Genomic DNA, 25,002 nt, shown 5'->3' with positions numbered 1-25,002 from the left:
ATTTAGCTGGTTTTGGGGTGCCCATGGCTACCCTCCTACAGTGCCGAAAACTCTGGTACTTGGTAAAGTATATGGGCTGGCCAAACTCAGAGAACCAGTGGCTCGTGCATGACCACCTGACCCATGCCCCCAACCTAGTGGAAGAATTCCACCAGATGCACCCCCCACCCCAGGAGAGAAAGAGAAGACCACCTGGCCACTTTGAGGCAAAGCAGCTTAAGGAGGGGGTGATGTCAGGGCATGCCCCACCTGACCTTGCTCTGCTGCCCCCCACTCTGCACCACACCACTCTTTCCTTCTTTCTTTCCTTCTTTTTTCTTCCTACATGGACCACCTTTCTTGCCATTCAATGTATCACCAGTGCACATGCCACATGCCTGTTAGACCGTGTGGATTTGGACGATTCCAGAATGGAATCGGAGACTAGCAAGGAAGGACCTTGGCCTCAGCAACTCAGGCAGAGTGCTGTGCCATTGCTGATTGTCCTGGGGGTCCCTAATTTCAGACTGAGGTTACAAGTTACTAGGTACATTGTATATAAAGGAGGGGTCCAGAATCAAAAGGAGCAAGGGTAGTCTGAAAGGAGACAAAGGGAGCTGGAAGGAGGAACAACACTGAGGGTCAAGGGTTTGACTCAATGGTGTTTCCCAAAGGAGGAGTGAAGGCCAAGGCCCAAGGTGGAAGGAAGGAGGTTGGGAGTCAGGAATGGCTAGCTGACTGAATAGAAGGAAGCAGCAGCCCAAATGGGAATGAGGGAGAATAGCGGAATTGAAGGGGACAATGCAATAGTTGCAAGGTCCGAAGTAAGTCCAGAAAGTCTGAAAAACTCCAGAATATTGGCAAAGGTAAATAAATGGAATTGTGTCAGGGGACGCCCAGCTATCCAGCCCCCCTTTACTCTAAGCGATATCAATGATGTAATCGTTAGCCAAGATTGCATGAGATAATTATGTAGTTAGAATGCAGATATACATAACTCATTGCTCTATATTCACTATCATGTCACCCCTTACCCAACAATATTCCCTCATTCCCACATCATCTATCTTCCTATCTGATGTCGTACTTCTATCAGTTACCATCTATTCCCAATGTAACCATGCTCTTGTGAGTTAGCAGAGCTCATGTATATAACGCTCTTATGCCAGCTAGGCTAACTCCCTAGCTTTGATATCAACTAGTTTCCTGGGGATATATATCCTTACACCACGAATAGACATGCGGACTCTGACAAATTGGCTAACCAATACAATGGGTATAAGCGGAGGTGGGGTCAAAGTCTGAGGTTGGAGCGAAGACCAGAGTTCCGAGATGGTGATGCAAATGGGATTCCGGAGTGGAGGTCCGGAGTTGGGAGCATAGTTGCATACTGTCATATCCGTGCATACCCGACCCCGACCCGACTTCCGGACCTCCACCCTCTTCACCTCCGGAGTCATAACCTACCGCTGCCGTTCCGATACTCACCTTCGGTCCTGGCAACACACCTCCTCCTTACCTCTCCAACCCTATCTCCATCCGCTCCGATACTCACCTCGGACCAAACACCGCCCCTCTCACCACCCTCCTACTACTCCGCTCCCCCTTCACAACACCTCCACCCTCCCATCATCCTCCTACGCTTCCCCCGTCCGCTCCGATACTCACCTTCGGACCTGACTACTCTCCTTTCCGCCACTCCTTCTCCCTTACCTTTCCCCTCTCTCCTCCCTCTGATACTCCTCCGCCACCCTTCCGCCAAGTTACGACCTTCCACTGCTGTCCTGTACTTCGCACTCGGACACCGCTCGTACCTTTGCTCCGAGCCTCCGTCATAGTCCCTACCTCGGACTTTGACTCCACCTCGGTCTTAGTCCATTGCATTCGTGACCTCATACTACGTAAACACCATTGCCAATATCCCTCGGACTTTCAACCCCGCCTCCATAACCTCCGTAAGCTCCGCAACCCCCGAGCTTCGCGGATCGCCTTCAGCACTCTCGCCACTTGTAATGTATTTCTCGCGTTTACCCCTCATCCCTATTTGGACTACTGCTTCTTCCCATTCTAGCCAGTTAGTCATCACCCCCACTTCCCCTCATCCTCCTGCCCCTCTGGGCCTCGCCCTCCCTACCTCCTTTCGGACGTATCACAGGTCCTGCCTTATGACCTTCGGTACTGCTCCGCTCCTTCTACCCTTTGTTCCCGTTCAGACGTCTTCGTTCCGATTCGGTTACCCTTTGTTTTCCTTGTGCTTTTGCCCCTTCCATTATATATATCGGCGCTTGTACATACTCGTTTTGGTTTAGTCCGAAATCGACCTGAAATGCCCCCTAGAGACTTCCTGCTCACCTACTGTGAAATTAAGGACCAAATGGACAAACAGCAATGGCACAGTGCTCCGCTTGAGTCGCTGAGGCCAAGGTCCCTCCACGCTAAGTCTCCGATTCCACTCCGGAGTCGTCTGTATCAGCCCCATTCTAACACATACCCATCTGGAAGGTGTTGAGGTTGAGGTCAGACCTGGAATGGTCTGGAGTCAGACCAAAGGTGGTGTTGGAGCTGGAGGTGGGATAACCTCTTGGGAGTCAGCAAGGAGAAGGTGGTGGAAGGGAAGTGGGGCTCCAGAGTCAGTTTCAGAGTTCCAGGAACCTGGAGCAAAGGTCAGGATTGTGCAGATATGACAATGCCCCTCTTGTATCTAACATTCCTATATTGCCATCACTGCCACCACACTCACCTCATGCCTACAGCAGACCCTCTCGGGATCTCCTGTGGAAACACCTGGAGAGCCATGGCTGTGTGTGAGGATGATGTGGCATTGTCATATCCATACAATCCCGACCTCCACTCCGGGCTTCCGGAACCCCGAAACGAACTCTGGAGCCCTACTTCCCTTCCGTCACCTTCTCCTTGCTGACTCCCAAGAGGTTATCCCACCTCCGGCTCCAACACCACCTTCGGTCCGACTCCGGAACATTCCGGGTCCGACCTCATCCTTGACACCTTCCAGACGAGCATGCAACACCTATGTTCCTGACTCCGGACCTCCGCTCCGGAATCCTGTTTGTGTCTCCATCTCCGGAACCTCCGGTCTTTGCTCCGACCTCGGACTTTGACCCCACCTCCGCTTATACCCATTGTATTGGTTAGCTCATTCCATTTAATTACGTTTGCCAATATTCCGGAGTTTAACCTCCGAGTTCGGACTTTCCGGACTTACCTCGGACCTTGCAACTATTGCATTGTCCATTTCAATTCCGCTATTCTCCCTCATTCCTATTTGGGCTGCTGCTTCCTTCTATTCAGTCAGCTAGCCATTCCCGACTCCCATCCTCCTTCCTTCCTCCTTGGGCCTTGGCCCTTCATTCCTCCTTTGGGAAACACCATTGAGTCAAACACTTGACCCTCGGTGTTGTTCCTCTTTCCATCTCCCTTTGTCTCCTTTCGTCCTACCCTTGTTCCTTTTGATTCCAGACCCCTCCTTATATACAATGTACCTAGTAACTTGTAACCTCAGTCCGAAATCGACCTGAATTCCCCCCAAGAGACTTTCCCTCTGCTAGATCCGAAATTAGGGACCCCTAGGACAACCAGCAATGGCACAGCACTCCGCCTGAGTCGCTGAGGCCAAGGTCCTTCCACACTAAGTCTCCGATTCCACTCTGGAGTCGTCCGAATCCGCCCGGTTCTAACAGGCATGCTCCATGTTGTAACAGGGATGTGCCAGTGTACCATAAATGTCAGGGCAATAGCCCCAAACCCCAAGCCATATGTAATCACGATGTACATATAGTCATGTGGGTAAGTGGGAACTTCCGTTAACTGCTTACACACACTGTAATATACACACCATCATATCACTTAGGGCTCTGTGTGCTGAGCAATCCCACTGAGACCTCACACTTTTTTAAGTGTATGAGGTGTGTTTTACAACACAACCCATGAAGACAATCAAATCGCGTTAACAACTTGACTCGATAGCACCGATGGTGCCTAAACATGCCTGCAAGGGCAAGGTCACGTCTACAACAACGATAAAGAAAAATGAGTGGTTTATAAAGAAACCGCGATCTCCCATCATGGGAGATTCAAAGCAACAGCCATCATCAGATGATAACAAGGATCAACATGATCCAGAGAGAACAACCACCTCAGGGCTGGTCCCTGAAGGTTTTAAAAACTTACATGGAGTAAGTGCAGGGCCCAATACCCCTAGAACTGCATGTCACATTGATCTCACCCAAGCTGGGGAAGATCTCTTGCCTCCTCAGGAGGTGATCGACTTGTGCAACAAACATGTAAGCACTGAACAATCAGCCCAAAAAGCTGATTGAATACAGTTGCAGGAAACTCCAGGGCCCCACTATCCCCTGGAGTCCTCCCCCATTTCCCCAAGTCAAGCCCCAAAGGCAGACAAAGGGAATCAGAGGGAAGAATCTCCAGGTCCTGTCCAAATGGAGGATGGAAAACAAAGACCAACTGCTTCTCAGGCTAAAGGCCTGAGAAGGTGCAAAGAAACACCCTGAGAGCAGGATCTCTCAGAGCACGGAAGCTCGAACAGAACTTCTGCTGTTTACACTACCCCACACCATGCCAGACAAGGCAAGGTCACCAACCTCGGAGGAGGTCTCTGAGATCATGAAGAGGAGGTGACCTGAAATGAGGGAGTTCACTGAGGAAGCCTTACAGAAAAGTAAGGAAAAACCAGTGAACAGACCCCTCTATGAAAGGGAAGCACCCTCTGTGACAGCCTTGCCTAAACAAAGCAAGGATGGAGTTTTTACTCCAAGAACCCCTTCAGAAGTGGCAATGTTAACTGGGGAGAGTCACTACTCACCCAGCCAGACTTCCTCCTGGAAAACCAGGAATCATGCATATAAACTCAATCCAAAAAAAGATCGAGGAAATGAGCCATAATGCACAGCTCGTCTAGAGATAACTCTAGAAAGAATGGCCAATGCAATTGATGCATTGACTGATAAAATCAGCGAGCAAACTGACTTGCTGAAGGAAATAAACTTCTCACAAAACAGTGAGGAAACAAAAAAAATATCCCTGGGCCACAGGCCAGGATAAAACCAGAACTTGTGAAAAATCATGAAAAGAACAACCAGTGAAAGTACACTGGAATATCATCAGTGACTTGACAGAGATGCAAAAGAGATTCTTCTCCCAAGGATAGGATCAGATGATGCTGGAAGGAGGCACCATTCAGAAATCAGGAGAATCGGCATGTACCAAAGGTTTGGCCAAACCTCCACCTTCAACGAGCCTCTTGAACAGAGAAGTAATACAACCACACTCTCTCAAAACAATGAGAGAATTCCGATACAATTTCAGGCAAAATTGCCCAAAAGGAAAGAAACGCTGCAAGAGAGACTCCCTCCAGCAAAAACCCCTCCAAAGGAGAAATCTCCATTGGATAGCGACCCTGTGAAGGCAGGGGAGCAAGAAGAGTACCTGGAGAAATGGTACAAAAAGGCCATAAGAATGGCCAAAGTGAGAATACTCACTCCCTACCCAGAGGGAGTGAAGCCAGAAGTTCTAAAGAATGGGCTGGCTTTCCCTGACAAGAAATGGCCAGGGGAGAATGACATGGAGTCGTTCTGGCAGTGGTTCACAGAACTACTGGGATTCCTCACCTCGCAAGGATGCAAAGGCGCCCAATTCAATGAAGTCCACCTGGACTGCTTGATTCATGGATTAGGGGGACCTGTGTTTGACCTCGGAATAAGACTCCGAGATGAAACTCTCCTCAGAGGAGATGAGGGCATATTCCTCAAGGTTCTCAGCATACTGATGAGAACTTTCATCAAAGCTTCTGCCATGTTGAACATGACAAAGAAATACCACAACGTTAAATACAAAGTGGGAAAAGGCCTAAAACAGTTCTACTTAAAACTGTCTAAAGCAGCATCCCAGATGGTGATGCCACCTGACCAGGCATCCTTCAATGCCAGGTTTCTAAACAACATTCCTGTCATATCCATACCAACTCCACCTGGCCTCTGACCTGCTCTGCCATCATTCCAGTTCACCTCCAGTCCACCTCCGCCTCCAATCTCCAGTACCTCTTATCCTCATCTTAGACATTTATTAATATTTCTACCTACCCAATATTACTACAGACCTCCTAGGACCTCTGCCAACCCTGCAAAGGTTTTCCCACTTTCCAATAGCTGTCGCTAATTCCACCCTTCACCTACCCACTCCACAATGCTCAATAAGGTGATTCTCTCACAAGCTCACTGACCCAGCAAGTGGGTAAGTCCATCTTGGGTTTTCCCTTTGCTCCCATTTGTCTTGTATTATGTATATAAGTCCTGTACTGTAGTTGATGGCACCTCAGTGCGAAATTGACAATAACGACTATTCCCCCCTCATTCTGAAGTTAAGGACCAGACACTAAGCATTACCAAACGTAGGCACAGCACTCCCCTCCGAGTCACTGAGGCCACAGTCCTTCCGCCCATCCTCTATCTCTGGCCTCCCTTCTGGGGAAAGGTCCAGGCACGCTGCTCCCTCCTCGCCATGTCCTGACAATTCCCCTCGAATGGAAGAGGGAAATGATCGCTCATGACAGAATCAGAGTGGACTTCTCCTCAAACGAGGAGATGTTAAAAGCAATATCTTGTGTAGATGAGATAATCAACAGGCTGAAGATGTCTTCAGCCTACAAATCAGGATATTATACCCGAACAACCACCATGGCAACCACAGGCTGCGGTAGAGCTCTCCCATCAGGAAAGAAGGCTGAAGAGCCCAAACCCAGATGGAAAGAGGATATGTCCTCGAAAGTTTCGAGGAAAACTGACAAAAGTCAGTCCCAATTTGCGGAAAATGCGGCAAAATAGGGCAAACAAAAGATTTCCCAAAACATCATGCAATGAGCAATGAAAAGCCAAGGTGCATAGCTGCCATGGAAATCACGAATGCATGCTGCAAACCAACAACCATCCACGATGCCAATAGGCACTGCATACCCCCAGCCTCCCCAAAGGGGCTTCCAACCATATGCAATGCAAACTGCACCAATGGCACAACAAGCACCATTCCAGGGGCAGCATTTGCTGCTGCAGCCCCAGGCATACTCCCCAGGGAACTTCCCTGGCCAAATCACCCCCTGGATCAGCCAATTTGGCCCAGGTCCAACAACACCCCAGCCATTGCATCAGCGGTAGCTGCTCGGTGTAGGAGAAATAATATTCAAAGAATAAAACAATGATCTATCAGAATAGTCAACGAACAGGTGACAAGTTCAGATGTTTAACAGATCTCATGATCTTTATGAGACTGGACAGACATTAGAAGATCATTATAAATTATCTACACCCATGTAGCATGAGATTTAATCTACTACAAGCATGCCTAGAACCTGGCATAGGTGTAATATTCAAAGAATATATCCCTACAACAAGAAAATAGCACATAGACGGCAGAATAAGAAGGAACATTGGGAAAGAAATGTAAATATCTCGGGAACCAGTAAGCTTGTGACTGTAATCTTTTTACCATCTGAAAGAACTGTTTCTTAACTTTATCCACGGTTTTGTTTCATTCTAAAAGCTTCAAAACTGACGGAGATATTGCTCAAACGGCGAAACACCTTATAATTCATATATATTTATTTGCTAATTCTTACAAAAAGTAATGTGACTCAAGGGAAATATATTGGCGCCCGGAAGTCTGACGGACCGAATACCATATGACATAGTATTCCCCGGCGCGGGCGGACAGTTTTTGATCGCATCAGAAGAGGAGAAAATGCTAAACAACTGGATCTTGTATATTTTCCCATGATTCATCAAAACTTTTTGATTTTAAGCTCAAATAAATCGGAACAAAGGAATGATTGATGATCTGGATCTCGGATCATAAGCATGAAGTGATTCAGAAGTCCGCGGATCGGTTAATTAATTGGGAAGGCTCTAGAACATTAGTAATGATGTGGCTTCACAAAAAGGGGTCAATTAGAGAACAGTCTAGAAAGTTCCTTTATAGCCGAGTCATTTCTAAAGATAACCGTTCGTAATTAAGGCGGTGTAGAGCATAGCTTCAGCGCTACAAGATCCCGCTAAGATCGGCCCAAAAGACAAAGAAATGAATTACTTATTGCTGAGTCATGTCCTAAGTCCATTATTAAGCTTACACAGCCCAAGCCCCTATATCATTCTAGAACTATCTATAATACAAATGTAGCACATGTAACTAGTGCGAGGCGTGGGAGTAGAAAGGCCTCTGAAAAGCATAAAAGGCCGCCGCTTCTGCCCCCTCTCAAACCTCAGGTAGAAATAAAAGTTTAATTCTCCTCACCAGTGGTTGGTTCATTTGCTCCAAAAGATAAAAGCAAATATTAGTTGTTAGCTAATATAAAACCAACACGTCACTCTAAGCGTGAGTTAGGGTCAGTTAGACGCAGCTGAACAAAAGTGTCATAGTGAGAATTAGTGAGAATTTGGTGGAGGGACTTCTTAATTGAATAATCTCTCAGCAATACTTGGTTATCACACCACAGGAGAAAAGTGAGCGATCCTGAACCTGCTAGATAACTAGCACGCACTCTAAGCGATAGAAAGAGCAGTTTGGTCACTCCTGTATTGAGTAACATTTATTGCGGAATTATTTTATTAGTAGTTTTTCCTTCAGTAAATTATCAGGAAAATCACGTCCTACTGAAAAGTGGTATATCTAGGAGTAATATTGACTAGAAATCATAGTAAAGTCAATATAGAATTTTATCCATAGACGATCTATACGTCAGGTGAGATCGTTGGGGGGTGTTTATTGTTGTTTAGACAGTGAACAATTATATATTTAGCAACCAAAACACAGTCAGTACGCAAATCAGCACAAACTCTAATATCGTTATTGGACGTAGGAAACTGGTTACATAAGGTGATCCAGCTCCGCTCCTTCATCGGACAGGTCAACTCTGTCAGGAGTTGAAAGAGATGAAGTCCCTCATAGGAGGGAGATGAGGGAGCAACAGCAGCTCCTCGTCCAGGCTGTTAGAACATGCAGATTTGGACGACTCCGGAATGGAATCGGAGACTTAGCATGGAAGGACCTTGGCCTCAGCGACTCAGGCGGAGCGCTGTGCCATTGCTGGTTGTCCTAGGGGTCCCTAATTTCGGATCTAGCAGAGGGAAAGTCTCTTGGGGAAATTCATGTCGATTTCAGACTGAGGTTACAAGTTACTAGGTACATTGTATATAAGGAGGGGTCCGGAATCAAAAGGAACAAGGGTAGGACGAAAGGAGACAAAGGGAGATGGAAAGAGGAACAACACCGAGGGTCAAGTGTTTGACTCAATGGTGTTTCCCAAAGGAGGAATGAAAGGCCAAGGCCCAAGAAGGAAGGAAGGAGGATGGGAGTCGGGAATGGCTAGCTGACTGAATAGAAAGGAAGCAGCAGCCCAAATAGGAATGAGGGAGAATAGCGGAATTGAAATGGACAATGCAATAGTTGCAAGGTCCGGAGTAAGTCCGGAAAGTCCGAACTCGGAGGTTAAACTCCGGAATATTGGCAAAGGTAATTAAATGGAATGAGCTAACCAATACAATGGGTATAAGCGGAGGTGGGGTCAAAGTCCGAGGTCGGAGCTAAGACCGGAGGTTCCGGAGACGAGACGTGAACGGGATACCGGAGCGGAGGTCCGGAGTCGGGAGCATAGGGTTTGCATACTCGTCTGGAAGGTGTCGAGGTTGGGGTTGGACCCGGAATGTTCCGGAGTCGGACCGAAGGTGGTGTTGGAGCCGGAGGTGGGATGACCTCTTGGGAGTCGGCAAGGAGAAAGTGACGGAAGGGAAGTAGGGCTCCGGAAGTCGGAGTTCGGAGTTCCAGGAGCCCGGAGCGGAGGTCAGGATTGTATGGATATGACACAGGCCATCCAAATGGGCATGGTCTGATAACTCGAGGGCATCAGATGACACCTGCAATAATTGCGCCCATTGGAGGTGCAAGTACAATAGAGCACGAAGAGATGCCAAGGGCATCTTCACCTCTCTGAAAGATACAGAGAGAGAAGTCGATCTCCAAAAGAGGGAGATCAAATTATTAAAACATGAGCTCAAAGAGGCATGCGCACTGGCAGGCCTCGCTGCCAAACCCATCATGATGGGGGCCTCCCAGGTCAGGGGGAGGGGGTACAGTGCCAGGGCATCGACTATCCCACCACCCCGTGGGCAGGTGAGTGTAAGGGGTTGGTGTAGGTTCCAACCCCAGTTCTCCTCAATCCTCAGGTCATCAATAAAGTTGAGCTGTATGGAGCTTTAATTATCAATGATGGGGAGGAAAAGGAGTTCTCTTCCTTTTCCCAAATTCCCACATTATTGTATATAAATTGTTTATACATGTGTCAGGGACGCGTCCGGGGTAGAGGGGGCCCGGGTGAGATGCCCAACACTGGAAGTCTCGCAGGGTGTGGAGCGGGCATGCGTACTGGCGGGCCCAGCTCAGGAGGCAGTCCCTGGCCACTTAGACTGAAGTGGGAAAGGGTGAGAAGAAGGCTACTTCTTCGGTTCCCACTTCAGGTATGTTTATATACATGCGGCTTAGGTCACATGACGGGTGCCACGTCATCCTCGCATACAGCCGTAGTCACCCAGGTGTCCCCGTGGGGGATCCCGAGGGCATCCGCTGTGAACGCGCGAGCTGGAGATAGCGGGGGTCGCCCGAGGCGCCCAGGCTGGGCGTGTCATGAGCGCGCTGCGGGTGGGTCAATGGTACATTGATACAAGGAAAGGTCGTCCGTGTAGAATAAAGAGAAAATAAAGAGAAGGTGAAATAAGTAAAGAGGGAGTGGAATGGAGGGAAAGAAAGAAGAGGGGGGAGGAGGTAGGGGAAGGCTGGGTGGCGGGGTACTGGGTGAAGTGGGGCCAGGTGGGGCCGGGTCAGGCAGGTGTGCCCTGACATGGTGGTCTTGTTTGAACCTCCCAACTGACCCTCCTTCGTTCTCTCCTTCAACGTCCACGCGGCCGAATTCCCCAGCACCCTCTCCCAAGTCCTCTTCATGCTTTCCTACATGAAAGGAGGGACTGCAGGAGCGTGGGTGATGCAACGCACCATGGCACTACTGACAACGGGCTCTCCCACACCCACCATGGACGAGTTCAATGTGGAACTCGATGCCATGTTCCAAGACCCAAACCGGGTGGCCACAGCCTGGCAGAGGTTGGCTACCGTCCGACAGGGGAGTGATCCCGTGGACAAGCTCATCCAGGAGTTTGAGATATTGGGGCCTACTTCACAGCTGGGTGACATAGGGCTAGTCAACTGCTTCGAGCGGGCAATCAACTCCCGACTCCATGAGAGCATCTACCAGCTCTGCCCTATGCCCACCACCTGGTCCAAATGGAAACGCGAGGCCACCCTCCTTGACAGCCAGTGGCAGCGCTTCCAGAGGACGCAGCTGTGTATGCCCTCACCCGAACCCTCTCCCCCACTAGTCCCGTCCATGACTCCTGTAACCCGCCCCAGACCAGAGACGAACCCACACCCAGAGGCCAGCCAGACCCGACGCTTGCACCCAGAAGACCTCCAAACATTGATGAAGGGGCTGAGGGGCCAAGTGACGAAAGGATCAGAAGCAAGAGGGAAGGGGCTAGGCATGGACCAAAGAAGGCGCCCGGAGGCCCAGCCGCCCATGAGGGATAGCTCATGCAGACGCCATGACGCACACGAGCCCCTACCAGCACTGAAACTCCACCGAGTCATTGCAAAGAAGAAGAGGAAGGGAGCACCCCCAGCCCGCAAGGACGAGAAAACCGCAGAGATGACCCCAGAGGTAGCAGTGTCCCCACCCACTATCTACATCCTCTCCAAACACTCTCCGAGATCCCTCAACCTTGCTGTGAAGCTGACCACCCTGACCTCCCTGGCCTCTGTATCTGTGTCAGCACTCCTCGACTCGGGAGCCACCGGGAACTTTGTAAGCCCCAAGTTCGTCCGAAAGCACAGGCTTGAGACCACCCCGCTCCCCCAACCCATCCCTGTCCACAACGTTGATGGAACCCCAAACGACAACGGGGCCATAACCGAGGAACTGGAGGCCCTCTTGACGTTCGGACGCCATACAGAGCGGGCCCGCTTCGCGGTCGCGAACCTCGGGCGACAGTCCCTCATCATAGGGCACTCGTGGCTGCTGCACCACAACCCGGAAGTGGACTGGGTATGGCAAAAGGTCGTCATGTCCCGTTGCCCATCCTCCTGCCACCCACCACAAGCACGAAGTGACCAAGACCCCACACTAGAGCCTGGAGATGGGATCTATGCCATGATCATCCCCCCAGAGTGGGGACATGAGCTGAGAGCAACCACCACACCCTCCCAGCGGATGGCCCAAGAAGCCCATGACCCGGAGGCGAAGCCCGTACCATTCGAAGCACTGGTGCCAGAGCAGTACCAGGATTTCCGGGACGTGTTCTCCAAAGAGGCCTTCGATCAACTACCTCCCCGGAAACCCTGGGACCATGCCATCGACCTGGTGCCAGATGCCAAGCTCCCTAGAGGGAAGACCTTCCTGCTCTCACAGCCGGAGCAGAAAGAGTTGGATGAGTTCCTGCGAGAGAACCTGCAGAATGGGCGCATCCGACCGTCCAAGTCCCCGATGGGAGCCCCAGTCTTCTTTGTTAAGAAGAAGGATGGGTCATTACGCCTGGTTCAGGACTACCGGAAGCTGAACGAGATCACAAACTCGTACCCGCTCCCGCTCATTTCTGATGTCCTTGCCTGCCTCCACAATGCCAAATACTTCTCAGCACTAGATCTGCACTGGGGGTTCAACAACGTCTGAATCAAGGACGGTGACGAGTGGAAGGCCGCGTTTGCAACCAACCGGGGGCTGTTCGAGCCCATGGTGATGTTCTTCGGGCTATGCAACTTGCCCGCAACCTTCCAAACCATGATGAACGATATCCTCCGGGATTTCATCGACTGAGAGGTTGTCATCTGTTACATGGATGACATCCTCATCTTCACAACTACCCTAGAGGAGCACCAGAGGGTCGTCCGAGAGGTCCTGGAGATGCTGCGAAGGAGGAAGCTCTTCCTGAAGCCAGAGAAGTGCAAGTTCGAGCGGACACAGATCGAGTACCTCGGACTCATCATCTCTGAAGGGAGTGTCGCGATGGACCCCATGAAGGTCCGAGGAGTCCTCAACTGGCCCACCCCAACCAAGGTAAAGGAAGTACAGTCCTTCTTGGGGTTTGTAAACCTCTACCGCCGGTTCATCAGAGACTTCTCTGAGAAGGCCTGCCCGCTTCACACACTGACCCGCAAAACCAAGGTCTGGAACTGGGGCCCGGACGAAGACCATGCCTTCCATACCCTTAAGGAAGCCGTCACCACTGCCCCTGTCCTCTCCTTCCCCACCGATTCTGGCCGCTTCAGTGTCAGGGCCCGGCCTCCGTCCGGGGGTGGCCCTACCTCAGAGCTGGACACTTGCGGTGTCCCAGGTAGCCAGGTGCTGGATCCTATCCCAAGCTCCTCAAACTCACTAAGCGGGGATTGAGTTGCCATGTATTATGGAAGGTAGCTACAACTTGCCTAAGCGGGGATTGAGTTGAGAAGAAGGGTAAGTTTCCCTATTCCCCGCTTGGCTGCTATAAAAGGAAATGTACTGTACAGTTTGTAACGTGACTATGGGTAAAAGCCGAGCATGTTCCCGCGATGCGGAAAAGGTGTCACATGGGTTAAGGCGAGTTGCTCGCCTTGACCCACGTGATTTTTCCCACGGGTTCGCATGCGGGCTGTAGTTGTGAAAGATGGGAGGATGAGGGAAGTGGGGGGAGGTTAGGGAAGGTGGTTCTGGGGTTGTATGGTCAGGTGTGGTTGCCCTGACATTCAGGCTCGAGTGTGACGCCTCCAACTTTGCAACTGGTGCAGTTCTCTCCCAGCTCCAGTCAGACAGGGAGTTCCACCCAGTAGCATTCATGTCCAAAAGCTTCACGGATGTGGAACGCAACTACGAGGTATACGACAAGGAGATGCTCACAATCGTCCGAGCCCTTGAAGAGTGGCGGCACTTCCTGGAAGGTGCCAAGGAGAAGGTCGAGGTTTACACGGACCACCGCAACCTGGGGTACTTCCGCATGGCCCAGAGGCTGAACCGATGTCAAGCACAGTGGTCCCTCTTCCTCTCCCACTTCTACTTCACCCTCGTCCACCGCCCAGGGAAACTCATGGGGAAACCAGACGTGCTCTCACGACGTGCTGACCACCCAAAGGGGAGAGATGACAACGAGGGACTGACACTCCTCCAGCCGGGCTGGTTTGAGGCCCGTGCGACAGAGGCAGTCTCAGTAGAGGGTGAGGAAGCAGGTATTCTGGAGAGGATATGAGAAGCGAAGGATCATGACGAACGGGTGGTGAAGGCCATGAGGGAATTGGGAGAAGGGACGCTGAGGTTGGACAAGTGGGAGAAACAGGGAGAGTTGGTCCTCTATCAGGGTAGGGTGTATGTCCTGAAAGACCCACAACTCCGCCACGATCTAGTACAGCTACACCATGACGCGTGGGCGACAGGGCACCCAGGGCGATGGAAAACCTTGGAGCTCGTCTCCCATGACTACTGGTGGCCCCGGATGGCAGAGTATGTCAGACGATATGTACGTGGATGCGACACCTGTAACCATGTCAAAACCTTCCCCACACGAAAGGTCGGGAAGCTCACCCCAAATAAAGTCCCCACCCACCGCTGGCAGGTGATCTCAGTAGACATGGTGGGAGAGCTCCCAGAGTCGAAGGGATATAATGCCATCCTAGTTGTAGTGGACCACCTGTCCAAACATATCCATGCAATCCCTACTATGACATCCGTGGATTCGGCTGGTATCGCCCGGCTCTTCCTGGAGCATGTCTGGAAGCACCACAGACTCCCCGAAGAGATCCTCAGTGATAGGGGAAGCGCCTTCGTCTCATGCTTCTCAAGGGAACTCACGGACCTCCTGGGGGTCAAACTGACCCCTTCAACACCCTACCACCCCCAGACTGACAGACAAACGGAACAGGTCAACCAGGAGATTGAAGCCTATCTCCGGGTGTTTGTCAACCACCGCCAGGACGATTGGGCAGACTGGCTCCCACTGGCAGAGTTTGCCTACAACAACTGTGTCCACTCCTCCACCCGTCGAACCCCCTTCGAGCTTGACACCGGGCAGCACCCCAGGATGGGGACGGAACCCACACGTACATCTGAGGTAGAAGCCACTGACGCTTTCTCATCCAGGATGATAAAGATGCAGGAGGAGGCGAAGGCAGCATGCAGCAGACGAGATGGCCCGCTACTACGACCGAGGCTGGGAGGCAGCCCCCAAGTACCAGGAAGGCGACCAAGTCTGGCTCAGCGCCCAAAACTATACGACCGACCGTCCGACCAAGAAGCTGGACCATAAGTGGCTAGGTCCCTTCAAAGTCGTCAAAGTCATCTCCCCAGCTGCTGTCAAGCTCCAGCTCACCGCATGGCAGAAGGGAGTACACCCAGTTGTGTCCGTGACGAACATAAGACCCCACCGCCTGGACGAGATCGCAGAACGACCCCCTGACCCCCACCCGGGCCCGGAACTCGTAGATGGAGAAGAGGAGTACGAAGTTGAGAAAGTATTGGACTCTAAATGGCTACGCCGGAAACTCTGGTATCTGGTAAAGTTCATGGGCTGGCCAAGCTCAGAGAACCAATTGGCTCCAGCAGGACCACTTAACCCACACCCCTGACCGGATCGAGGAGTTCCACAGGACACACCCCCAGGCTCCAGGAAGAGAGAGGGAGAACCGCCTGCCCACTTCGAGGCAAAGTGGCTTAAGGGGGGGGTGATGTCAGGGCACACCCGCCTGACCCCACTCCATCCAGTCCGACCCCACCTGATTCCACTACCCTCACCCGCTGCCCCCATCCTCTCTCCTCCCTTCTCTCCCTCTCCTTTCCCCTTCTTCTTTCTTCTTCTTTCCTTTCTTTCTCCTTCTTTCCTTTTCTATTACACGGACGACTTCCTTGCTCAATGTACCATTAACCAGACTGCGCAACACGCCTGGACCCGGACACACTGGGTGACGCCCTACACACCGGACGCCCCTGAGACCTCTTATGGAGATGCCCGGGTATGGCTGTGCGCATAGATGACGTGGCACTCCCCACGTGACCTCCAACCGCATGTGCATAAACACAGCCTAAGTGGGAACTGAGAAGTAACCTTCTTCTCACACTTCCCACTTTAGGCAAGTAGCTTACATTCCCCTGCTAATAATAATAACACACTTCCCACTTTAGCCTAAGTGGCCAAGGACCCTTGCCTGCTTCGGGCCTGTTGTTACGCACGCCCGCACTGCACCCTACCAGGCCCTCAGCCCCAGGTGATATACCCGGACGCTCTTGACCCCAGGTCGGTCCCTGACAGATGAAGGGGGAAATGGGAGGAAAATGAGGGGGAACTGGGGGGTTTCTAAAAACTTGAAAAAAAGTCAGGGAAAATTAAGGAAAATTCAGAAAATTCAGGGAGAAATGGGGGACTTTCGAAAAAAATTGAGAAAAGGAAATTTTCTAAAAAATCAGGGAAAATCAGGGAAATTTCAGAAATCTTGGGAAATGTTAGGGAGAGAAATTTCAGGACATTTAGAAATAATTAAAAAAAATTGAAATCACCTTTCTATTGCCAGGGCCTGGCCTCTGTCCGGGGGCGGCCCTACCTCAGAGCTGGACACTTGTGGTGTCCCAGGCAGCCAGGTGCTGGATCCTATCCCAAGCTCCTCAAACTCACTAAGCGGGGATTGAGTTGTCATGTATTATGGAAGGTAGCTACAACTTGCCTAAGCAGGGATTGAGTTGAGAAGAAGGGTAAGTTTCCCTATTCCCTGCTTGGCTGCTATAAAAGGGAAATGTACTGTACAGTTCGTAACGTGACTATGGGTAGAAGCCGAGCATGTTCCCGCAATGTGGAAAAGGTGTCACATGGGTTAAGGCGAGTTGCTTGCCTTGACCCATGTGATTTTTCCCACGGGTTTGCATGCGGGCTGTAGTTGTGAGAGGTGTGTAAAGATGGGAGGATCAGGGAAGTTGGGGGAGGTCAGGGAAGGTGATTCTGGGGTTGTATGGTCAGGTGTGGTTGCCCTGACATCTATCATAAAATTTTTGCTATCTGAAAATTTCAAGGCAAACTCCAAAATCCAAAAATTTACACTATATATTTCATCTCCTTTCTCACCCAAAACTCAACCAATTTTGACAATTCAAAAGGCTTGGTATGGATGTATGGATGACATCTGAAGGATACATCAACTTTCTGTTTGCTTTATTGGGCTGTATTTTAAATTTACTCTTTTTGGGACACTTTCAAAACTGATTTATACCTTACATAACATGCATGGTTACATTGCCACACTTAAGTGCTTTCCAATGCACATAGATAGAATCATCAAAATTGGATGAGTTTTGAGCAAGAAAGATGAAGTGCAAAGTTTTGAATTTCGGAGTTTTCCTCAAATTTTGCAAATAGCAATAAACAAAGTGCTGTATCTCAGCATATTCCATGGATACATCAGTAAACACAAAAGGTCTATGAGGTCTATGAGCCTGCTGAGATCATAGAGCTCATAGAGCCTTTGGAGCCTTTGGAGTGATGAGGATGGCTATTTTCCACACATTTACAGAAACATATATCCATATTACCATTGCACTACTGGTGCCAAGATAACTCAGCAGATTCCATGGAGACATGAAGACCATTCATTAGTAAAACAAACACAAAGCTCTATGAGCTCTATGAGCCCACTGAGCTCATAGAGCTCATAGAGCTTTTCAAGTGATGATGATGGCTATTTTACATGCATTTCCAAAAATGGATATCCATATTATCTTTGCACTTCTGCATCCTTATGAGAACAAAATCATATATATATTTCATTTTCTTGACTCTATGTGTAGAGGGTGCACAGCAAAAGACTCAATTTGCTCAGAGCTCTGAGAGCTCTGAGAGGTCTGAGAGGTCCGTACCAGGTTTGCTGATGGAGGCCATGATGCTTCCAGACATGCTCAAGGAAAAGTCAGGCGATTCCCACCAAGTCTACCATTGTGACTGTGGGGATTGCATGGATGTGCTTGGAAAGGCAGACTTGGGGAGCTCTCCAATCATGTCTACAGAGATTACCTGCCAGCAGCGCACAGGGATCTTGTTTGGCATGAGCTTCCCCACCTTCCGTGAGGGGAATGATTTGACCCAGTTACAGGCATTGCATCCTGCTACATAGTGGCCTATGTAATCCACCATCTGGGGCCACCAGTAGTCACAGGAGATGAGCTCTAGGGTCTTCCATCACCCCAGGTGCCCCATCGCCTGTGCATCGTGGTGTAGCCACACCAGATTGTGGTGGAGTTGTGGGTCTTGCAGGACTGTCAGGGGACAACCTCAATATGGCGAAAACTTCCGGGGATACCTGGAAGTCACATGAAGGACAGGGACCAGGCCCGGAGCATGCGGTGCACAGTGCATGCAGGGTGGAAGCCACATGCGGGTCCGGGCTAGTCAGGGTGTGTGCCCTGACAGGGACATACACCTTCCCCCTGTAGAGGATCAGTTCCCCATCTCTGCTCCATTCATCTGACCTGAGCGTTCCATCCCCTAGTTCCTTCAGCACCCTCTCATCACAGTCCTTCACCACACATATTCTTTCCAGGAGGGTCAGGCTCTCGTTGTTGTTCTTCCCCCTTCAGGTGGTCAGTGCAACAGGAAAGGGTGTCCGGCTTCCCCATGAGCTTCCCTGGCCAGTGGATGAGGGTGAAGTGGGAGTGGGACAGGAAGAGTGACCACCATGCTTGGCAGTGATTAAGCCACTGCACAGTGCGGAAATAGCCTAAGTTGTGGTGGTCAGTGTAGATGTTGACCTTTTCTTCTGCTCCTTCTACAAAATGATGCCACTCCTCTAGCACTTGGACTATTGCAAGCATCTCCTTATTGTAAATTTTGTAGTTGCATTCCACCTTGGTGAAGCTCTTGGACATGAAGGCTATGGGGTGGAACTTTCCATCAGCTTGGAGCTGGGATAGGATGGTGCTGGTGGCAAAGTTGGAGGTGTCACACTCAAGTCTGTAGCAGCCAGAGTCAGTGGGGAAAGCGAGGATGGGGGCAGAGGTGATGGCTTTCTTAAGGCATGTTCTTGACTCTCCCCCCATGCCCAGGCCTTCGCTTTGTGGGTCAGTGCATGGAGCAGGTGCACTGTCTTGGAGAAGTCCTTGATGAAGCAGCGATAGAAGCTCACAAAGCCTAAAAAGGATTGTACTTCTTTCACCTTTGTCAGTGTCAGCCAGTCAAGGACTCCTTGGACCTTCACCAGGTCTATGGTGACACTGCCCTCGGAAATGACGAGTCTGAGGTACTCAATGCAGCACTGCTCAAACTTGCACTTTTCCAGTTTGAGGAAGAGCTTCCTCTTCCGCAACGTTTCCAGCACCTCCCACACAACCTTCTGGTGTTCCTCCGGAGTGGATGTAAAAATCAAGATGTCATCCATGTAACAAATAACAACTTCCCAGTCGATGAAGTCCTGGAGGATATCATTCATCATGGTTTGGAAAGTTGCAGGGGAGTTGCACAGCCTGAAGAACATTACTGTGGGTTCAAACAGGCCCCAGTTAGTCGCAAACACTGCAAGCGGGGAGAATGGCTGAAAAGGCTGCAGGGGCACAAGACCTCTGAACCTGAGCAGACCACCCTCACACACCACACAGGTAACGAAAGGGGGAGGAGCGAAACTGCAGCATTGACAGACTCTGTCAGGGCATACACCCTGACCTACCATACCCGCATCCACACCCGCACTCGCACCTGCACCCGCACCTGCACCCGGCTGTTGCACTCCCCACGCGCACCCTGTGCCGGACGCTCAGTGCAGCCGGATGGCCCGGACCTCGGGTCTCGGGTCTCATGTGACTTCCGGATATCTCCAGAAGTTTTCAATGTATTGTGGCCACTGTGGGAAGATGAGAAGTTAACTTCCTTCTCATCTCTGACCCACAGTAGATTGTGCCCTGGATAGGGCTGGCCAGACCTGAGGCTGTGGGCCATAGGGGAGGGTCATGGGGACCCGGGAGTCGTCCCCTGACAGACTCACTGGTGGACCTTCCTACTAGGTCCGAAAACTTAAACTTCCGTGACCAACCAACTAGACCAACTGGTGGACCTTCCCTAGGGCCAAGCAAGGCATCCTGCCTTCTCAACGTCGCCATAAACCTAACTGAACTCGTTCACATGCTCCCAGACGTGGTACTGTCAGACTGGCACTAAAGCAGGGAAGGAGAAGATCTCTTATCATACTAAATACATGTTTGTATATAACCAAAGCTAATGTCCGAGCAATCCGACGGTGTTAGGGACGGACAGAAATGGACAGAACAACATAGAACAAAGAAAACAACAGAAAACATGATAAATATATGGGTGCGGCCACACATTTGATAGAATTCGACGATCTCCACAACGGCTGCACCAAATCACCCGATGCTGGACTTGTTCGACTCGTCTTGACGGTAGCTTTCTAACGATATAAAATGCGTCTGGATCGGAGAAGAACTGGGGGAGATATCTGAAAATATTATAGAAGTGGCCCGATATGGAAACTAAGTGGCCGTAACCTGGTCCAGAAAAATATCAAAAAATACAGAGATGATGGGGGAAGTGCAATGGGCTGGGGGATTGTGTGTCGGGTCCCAGGTAGCATCTGTAGACCGTTATATGGTGGTGTTTGGGTACTACCGGCTCATCCCTCCCACAACGCCACCTTCCACTCATCGCCATCTTTGATCTGCACGTTGTTAAACCCAGTGCAGATCCAGTGCTGAGAAGTACCTTGCATTTCAAAGGTGCACAAGGATGTCGGAAATGAGCAGGAGGGGGTACGAGTTCTTGACCGTTATTTCGTTAAGCTTTCGGTAGTCTTGGACTAGGCACAGGGACCCATCCTTCTTCTTGACAAAGAATACAGGGGCGCCCATTGGTGACTTCAAGGGGTATATGCATCCATTCCGCAGGTTCTCACACAGGAACTCATCTAGCTCCTTCTGCTCTGGTTGGGATAGGGGGAACATCTTGCCTTGGGATCAGGGGTTAGGTTGATGGCATGATCCCAGGGTTTTCGAGGGGGCAGGATGTCAAAGGCTTCCTTTGAGAACACGTCCTGGAAGTCCCTGTTGTCATATCCATACAATCCTGACCTCCACTCCGGGTTCCCGGAACTCCGAAACTGACTCTGGAGCCCCACTTCCCTTCCATCACCTTCTCCTTGCCAACTCCCAAGAGGTTATCCCACCTCCAGCTCTGACACCACCTCTGGTCCGACTCCGGAACATTCCGGGTCCGACCTCAACCTTGACACCTTCCAGATGAGCACACAACACCTATGCTCCTGACTCCGGACCTCCACTCCAGAATCCTGTTCGTGTCTCCATCTCCAGAACCTCCGGTCTTAGCTCCGACCTCAGACTTTGACCCCACCTCCACTCATACCCATTGTATTGGTTTCCATTTAATTACGTTTGCCAATATTCCGGAGTTTAACTTCCGAGTTCGGACTTTCCGGACTTACTTCAGACCTTGCAACTATTGCATTGTCCCATTCAATTCCACTTGTTATGGAAATGGGAAATTCCCATTTTTAGCCTCTTATGGCCTCTGTACAGTATATTATCACGTGACATGTATATAATAACAACCTAACCAACAATTACTATCACCCAAAACACCCGATGTCCATGTTATTGTAAACCCCACTGTTACAACATCTGTTACATTAATTGTAACATCTTCTCAATGTCACGGCCCCCTCCTGCACCCGAACGCTATAGAAATGGGCCAATTAGGCCCCATTTTTATAACAATGATGTTATAGAAATGGGAATTTCCCATTCTAGCCTCTTCTGGGCCTTGCACACAGCCACTGTCAGGTGATTTGTATGGCACGTGCCATTAATTAAGTTTAACGAATCAATAATTAACCAAAAACCCGCTGTGCTAACTTCTGTTACACCACATGTCAAACCATCTGTGAAACCACCTGTAAACCATTATGTCCAACCCCCTTCCCTATTCCTGCGCCAGAACGGACGAAAATGGGCGCTTCCGGCCCCATTTTTGTAACACCACTATTTCCCTCATTCATATTTGGGCTGCTGCTTCCTTTCTATTCAGTCAGCTAGCCATTCCCCACTCCCTTCCTCCTTCCTTCCTCCTTGGGCCTTGGCCCTTCACTCCTCCTTTGGGAAACACCATTGAGTCAAACCCTTGACCCTCGGTGTTGTTCCTCTTTCCAGCTCCCTTTGTCTCCTTTCATCCTACCCTTGTTCCTTTTGATTCCGGACCCCTCCTTATATACAATGTACATAGTAACTTGTAACCTCAGTCCAAAATCGACCTGATTCCCCCCCCCCTAGAGACTTTCCCTCTGCTAGATCCGAAATTAGGGACCCCCAGGACAACCAGCAATGGCACAGCACTCTGCCTGAGTCGCTGAGGCCGAGGTCCTTCCACATTAAGTCTCCGATTCCACTCCGGAGTCGTCCGAATCTGCCCGATCTAACACCTGTAGTGCTCAGGTACCAGCTCCTCCAGTGCCAGCAGTTTTGCCTCCATGTCTTGGGCTTCCTCTGCTAGGCATTGAGATGGCATCGTCATCGCTCTCAGGTCATGTCCCCACCCTGGCAGGATTATGGCAGCATAGATCCTGTCACTGGGTTCTATTTTGAGGGCTTGCCTGACATTGTAGGAGTGCATAATGGGTGTGCTCAAATTCATGGAACCTTATGCAGCAAATATGTCAAAGTTGGGCTTCCGCCCTTGTACATTATTAGGGAAAAGGAATCGTAGGAGGGAGTAATAAAGAAGAAGAAAGAGGGTTTTCGTACGAACCGAACGAGTCTTTCCGCGAAGGAATTGGTTGAGATTTGGTGGAGAAATTCGACCTGAGATGTCCTCATGTGCGAAGTCCGTGCACTTGACTGCGACCATGGGACCAAGGTCAAAAGTTGACAGAAGAGGATGAACTTGGGGTCATTAAATTTAGAAAAGTGCCCAAAGACTCAGTGTTAAATTTCACCCTAATCGGTTCAGTGGTTGTGGAGAAGTTTTGATTGTCAGGCATGATGGGAGTCACAGGACGATATGAACTGTTCAGATGCTCACGTGCGAGCTAGTCTCAATGAAAATATGGGCTAGTCAAATAATATAAATGCAGAAGAAGTCATTGGAGGAGTCTTGGAATCATGGCATTTTATTTGGACCAAGTTTCCCTGTGCACAGATAATCGAGATATGTATACCGCTTCTGAGAATTCCCGTTCTCAGTCAAATCTCCATCAAATGTCACAAAATCGGTATCATTAGAAAGCTATGGATAAGGAGAGTCGGATGGAATAAAGGGACGGAGGTTTGACGCAGTGTTTGGAGTGATATGAGGAAGTTTGTGTTTTCCTTTTCAATTTCTTTTGTTGTTTGGAATTTTATTCTAAGCCAACAGCAGCCAAACCTTACCACCATTGTTGGTGGAGGCTTTGGTCAGCCAAACCCATATATTTCGGACTCTTTTCACAAATTGTATGTTGCTGTATGGATATATGTACATAGCTATTGAAACGGAATAGTGTCAGGGCACACACCCTGACTAGCCCGGACCCGGACCCGCATCCGGACCCGGACCTGCACCCGCTTGTGCACTCTGCCCCGCATGCTCCATGTGCCACATGCTCCGGGCCCGGTTCCCACTCTTCATGTGACTTCCGGGTATCCCCGGAAGTTTTTGCCATATTGGGCCACTGTGGGAAAGTGAGAAGTTAACCTTCTTCTCACTTTCTTACCCACAGTAGGCAAGTGTACCTTACTTGCCTTTCTATCTATTACACTTTCTTACCCACAGTAGGTTGTGCCTTAGGATAGGCTGTTCTGTCAGGGCACACCCACCTGACCCGGCTCCACCTGGCCCAACCTGACCCGGTACCCCACTGGTCCACCCTCCCTTACCTCCTCCCCCTTTCCCTTCTTTCCCCCTCATCCTTCCCTCCTCAGCTTCTCCTTATCCTACTTCTTCTTTATTCTCTTTATTCTACATGGACGACTTTCTCTGTATCAATGTACCATTGACCCATCTGCAGCACGCCCACCATGTACCCGGCCCGGGCACCTCGGGCGACTTCCCGCTGTGCCCAGCACACGCGCCTGCACCAGATGCCCTTGGGATCTCCCACGGAGACACCCGGGTGGTTACGGCTGTGTGTGAGGGTGACGTGGCACCCGTCATGTGATCCAAGCCGCATGTATATAAACAAACCTGAAGTGGGAACCGAAGAAGTAGCCTTCTTCTCAACTTTCCACTTCAGGTAAGTAGTACAATATCTCTCCTTTAATGATAATAACAACTTTCCACTTCAGTCTAAGTGGCCAGGGACCACTGTCCCGCATCGGGCCTGTCAGTACGCACGCCCAATCCGCCCCCCGCCAGGCTCTCAGTCCTGGACGCTACACCCGGGCCCCCTCGACCCCGGACGAGTCCCTGACATGTTCACACACAGGGCTGTGGGCTATAGAGAGAGGGGTCATGGGGACCCGGGGTCCGTCCCCTGACAAATAGGTGATTTCCCCCCTCCCACTACTTTTGAAGTCCATGTACTTGGGTGCTGTGAGTGGCCACACAATTGGTAAAGGGCTATTGTGACCTTTAGGGAAATCCACCACGGATAGAAGATAAGCAAGAGTTATCAGAGTTATATATTTCCCTGAACTCCTTCCCCCCCCTCCCAGTTGATTATATGGACCCACTTTTTTACCGCAACACCCTTCCAGCCCCCTTTCTCTTTCTTCCCTAGTTTTTGGGGAGTGAGTTGGAGTGCTACCTTCCGTTTTCTGGAGACTGTAGCCCATTCCCGCTTGCAACGTCTGCTTGCAGCGACTGGCAGGAGGAGGGGCACCGGGACATGACCTTCTGCTGTACCCAGTCAACCTCCGGGTTGTGGTGTAGCAACCACGAATGCCCAATGATGAGGGACTGCTGC

The 25,002-nt window shown here is 50.4% G+C and overlaps 1 protein-coding gene across 1 annotated transcript; it reads left to right on the top strand.

Annotated features, from left to right (window-relative positions):
* Positions 1-19,272: 19,272 nt before the first annotated feature.
* Positions 19,273-20,004, top strand: EI90DRAFT_2940401 (uncharacterized protein; the record flags this gene model as incomplete). Its single annotated transcript, XM_039055247.1, has 1 exon — positions 19,273-20,004. A coding segment is annotated over one exon (732 nt), but the record flags the coding sequence as incomplete, so codon positions are not given.
* Between the last annotated feature and the right edge of the window lie 4,998 nt (positions 20,005-25,002).

Source organism: Cantharellus anzutake, assembly GCF_015039405.1.
Source record: "Cantharellus anzutake strain C23 chromosome Unknown EI90scaffold_89, whole genome shotgun sequence".
Classification (NCBI taxonomy): Eukaryota; Fungi; Basidiomycota; class Agaricomycetes; order Cantharellales; family Hydnaceae; genus Cantharellus; species Cantharellus anzutake.
This window is presented reverse-complemented; position numbering and strand designations above follow the sequence as displayed.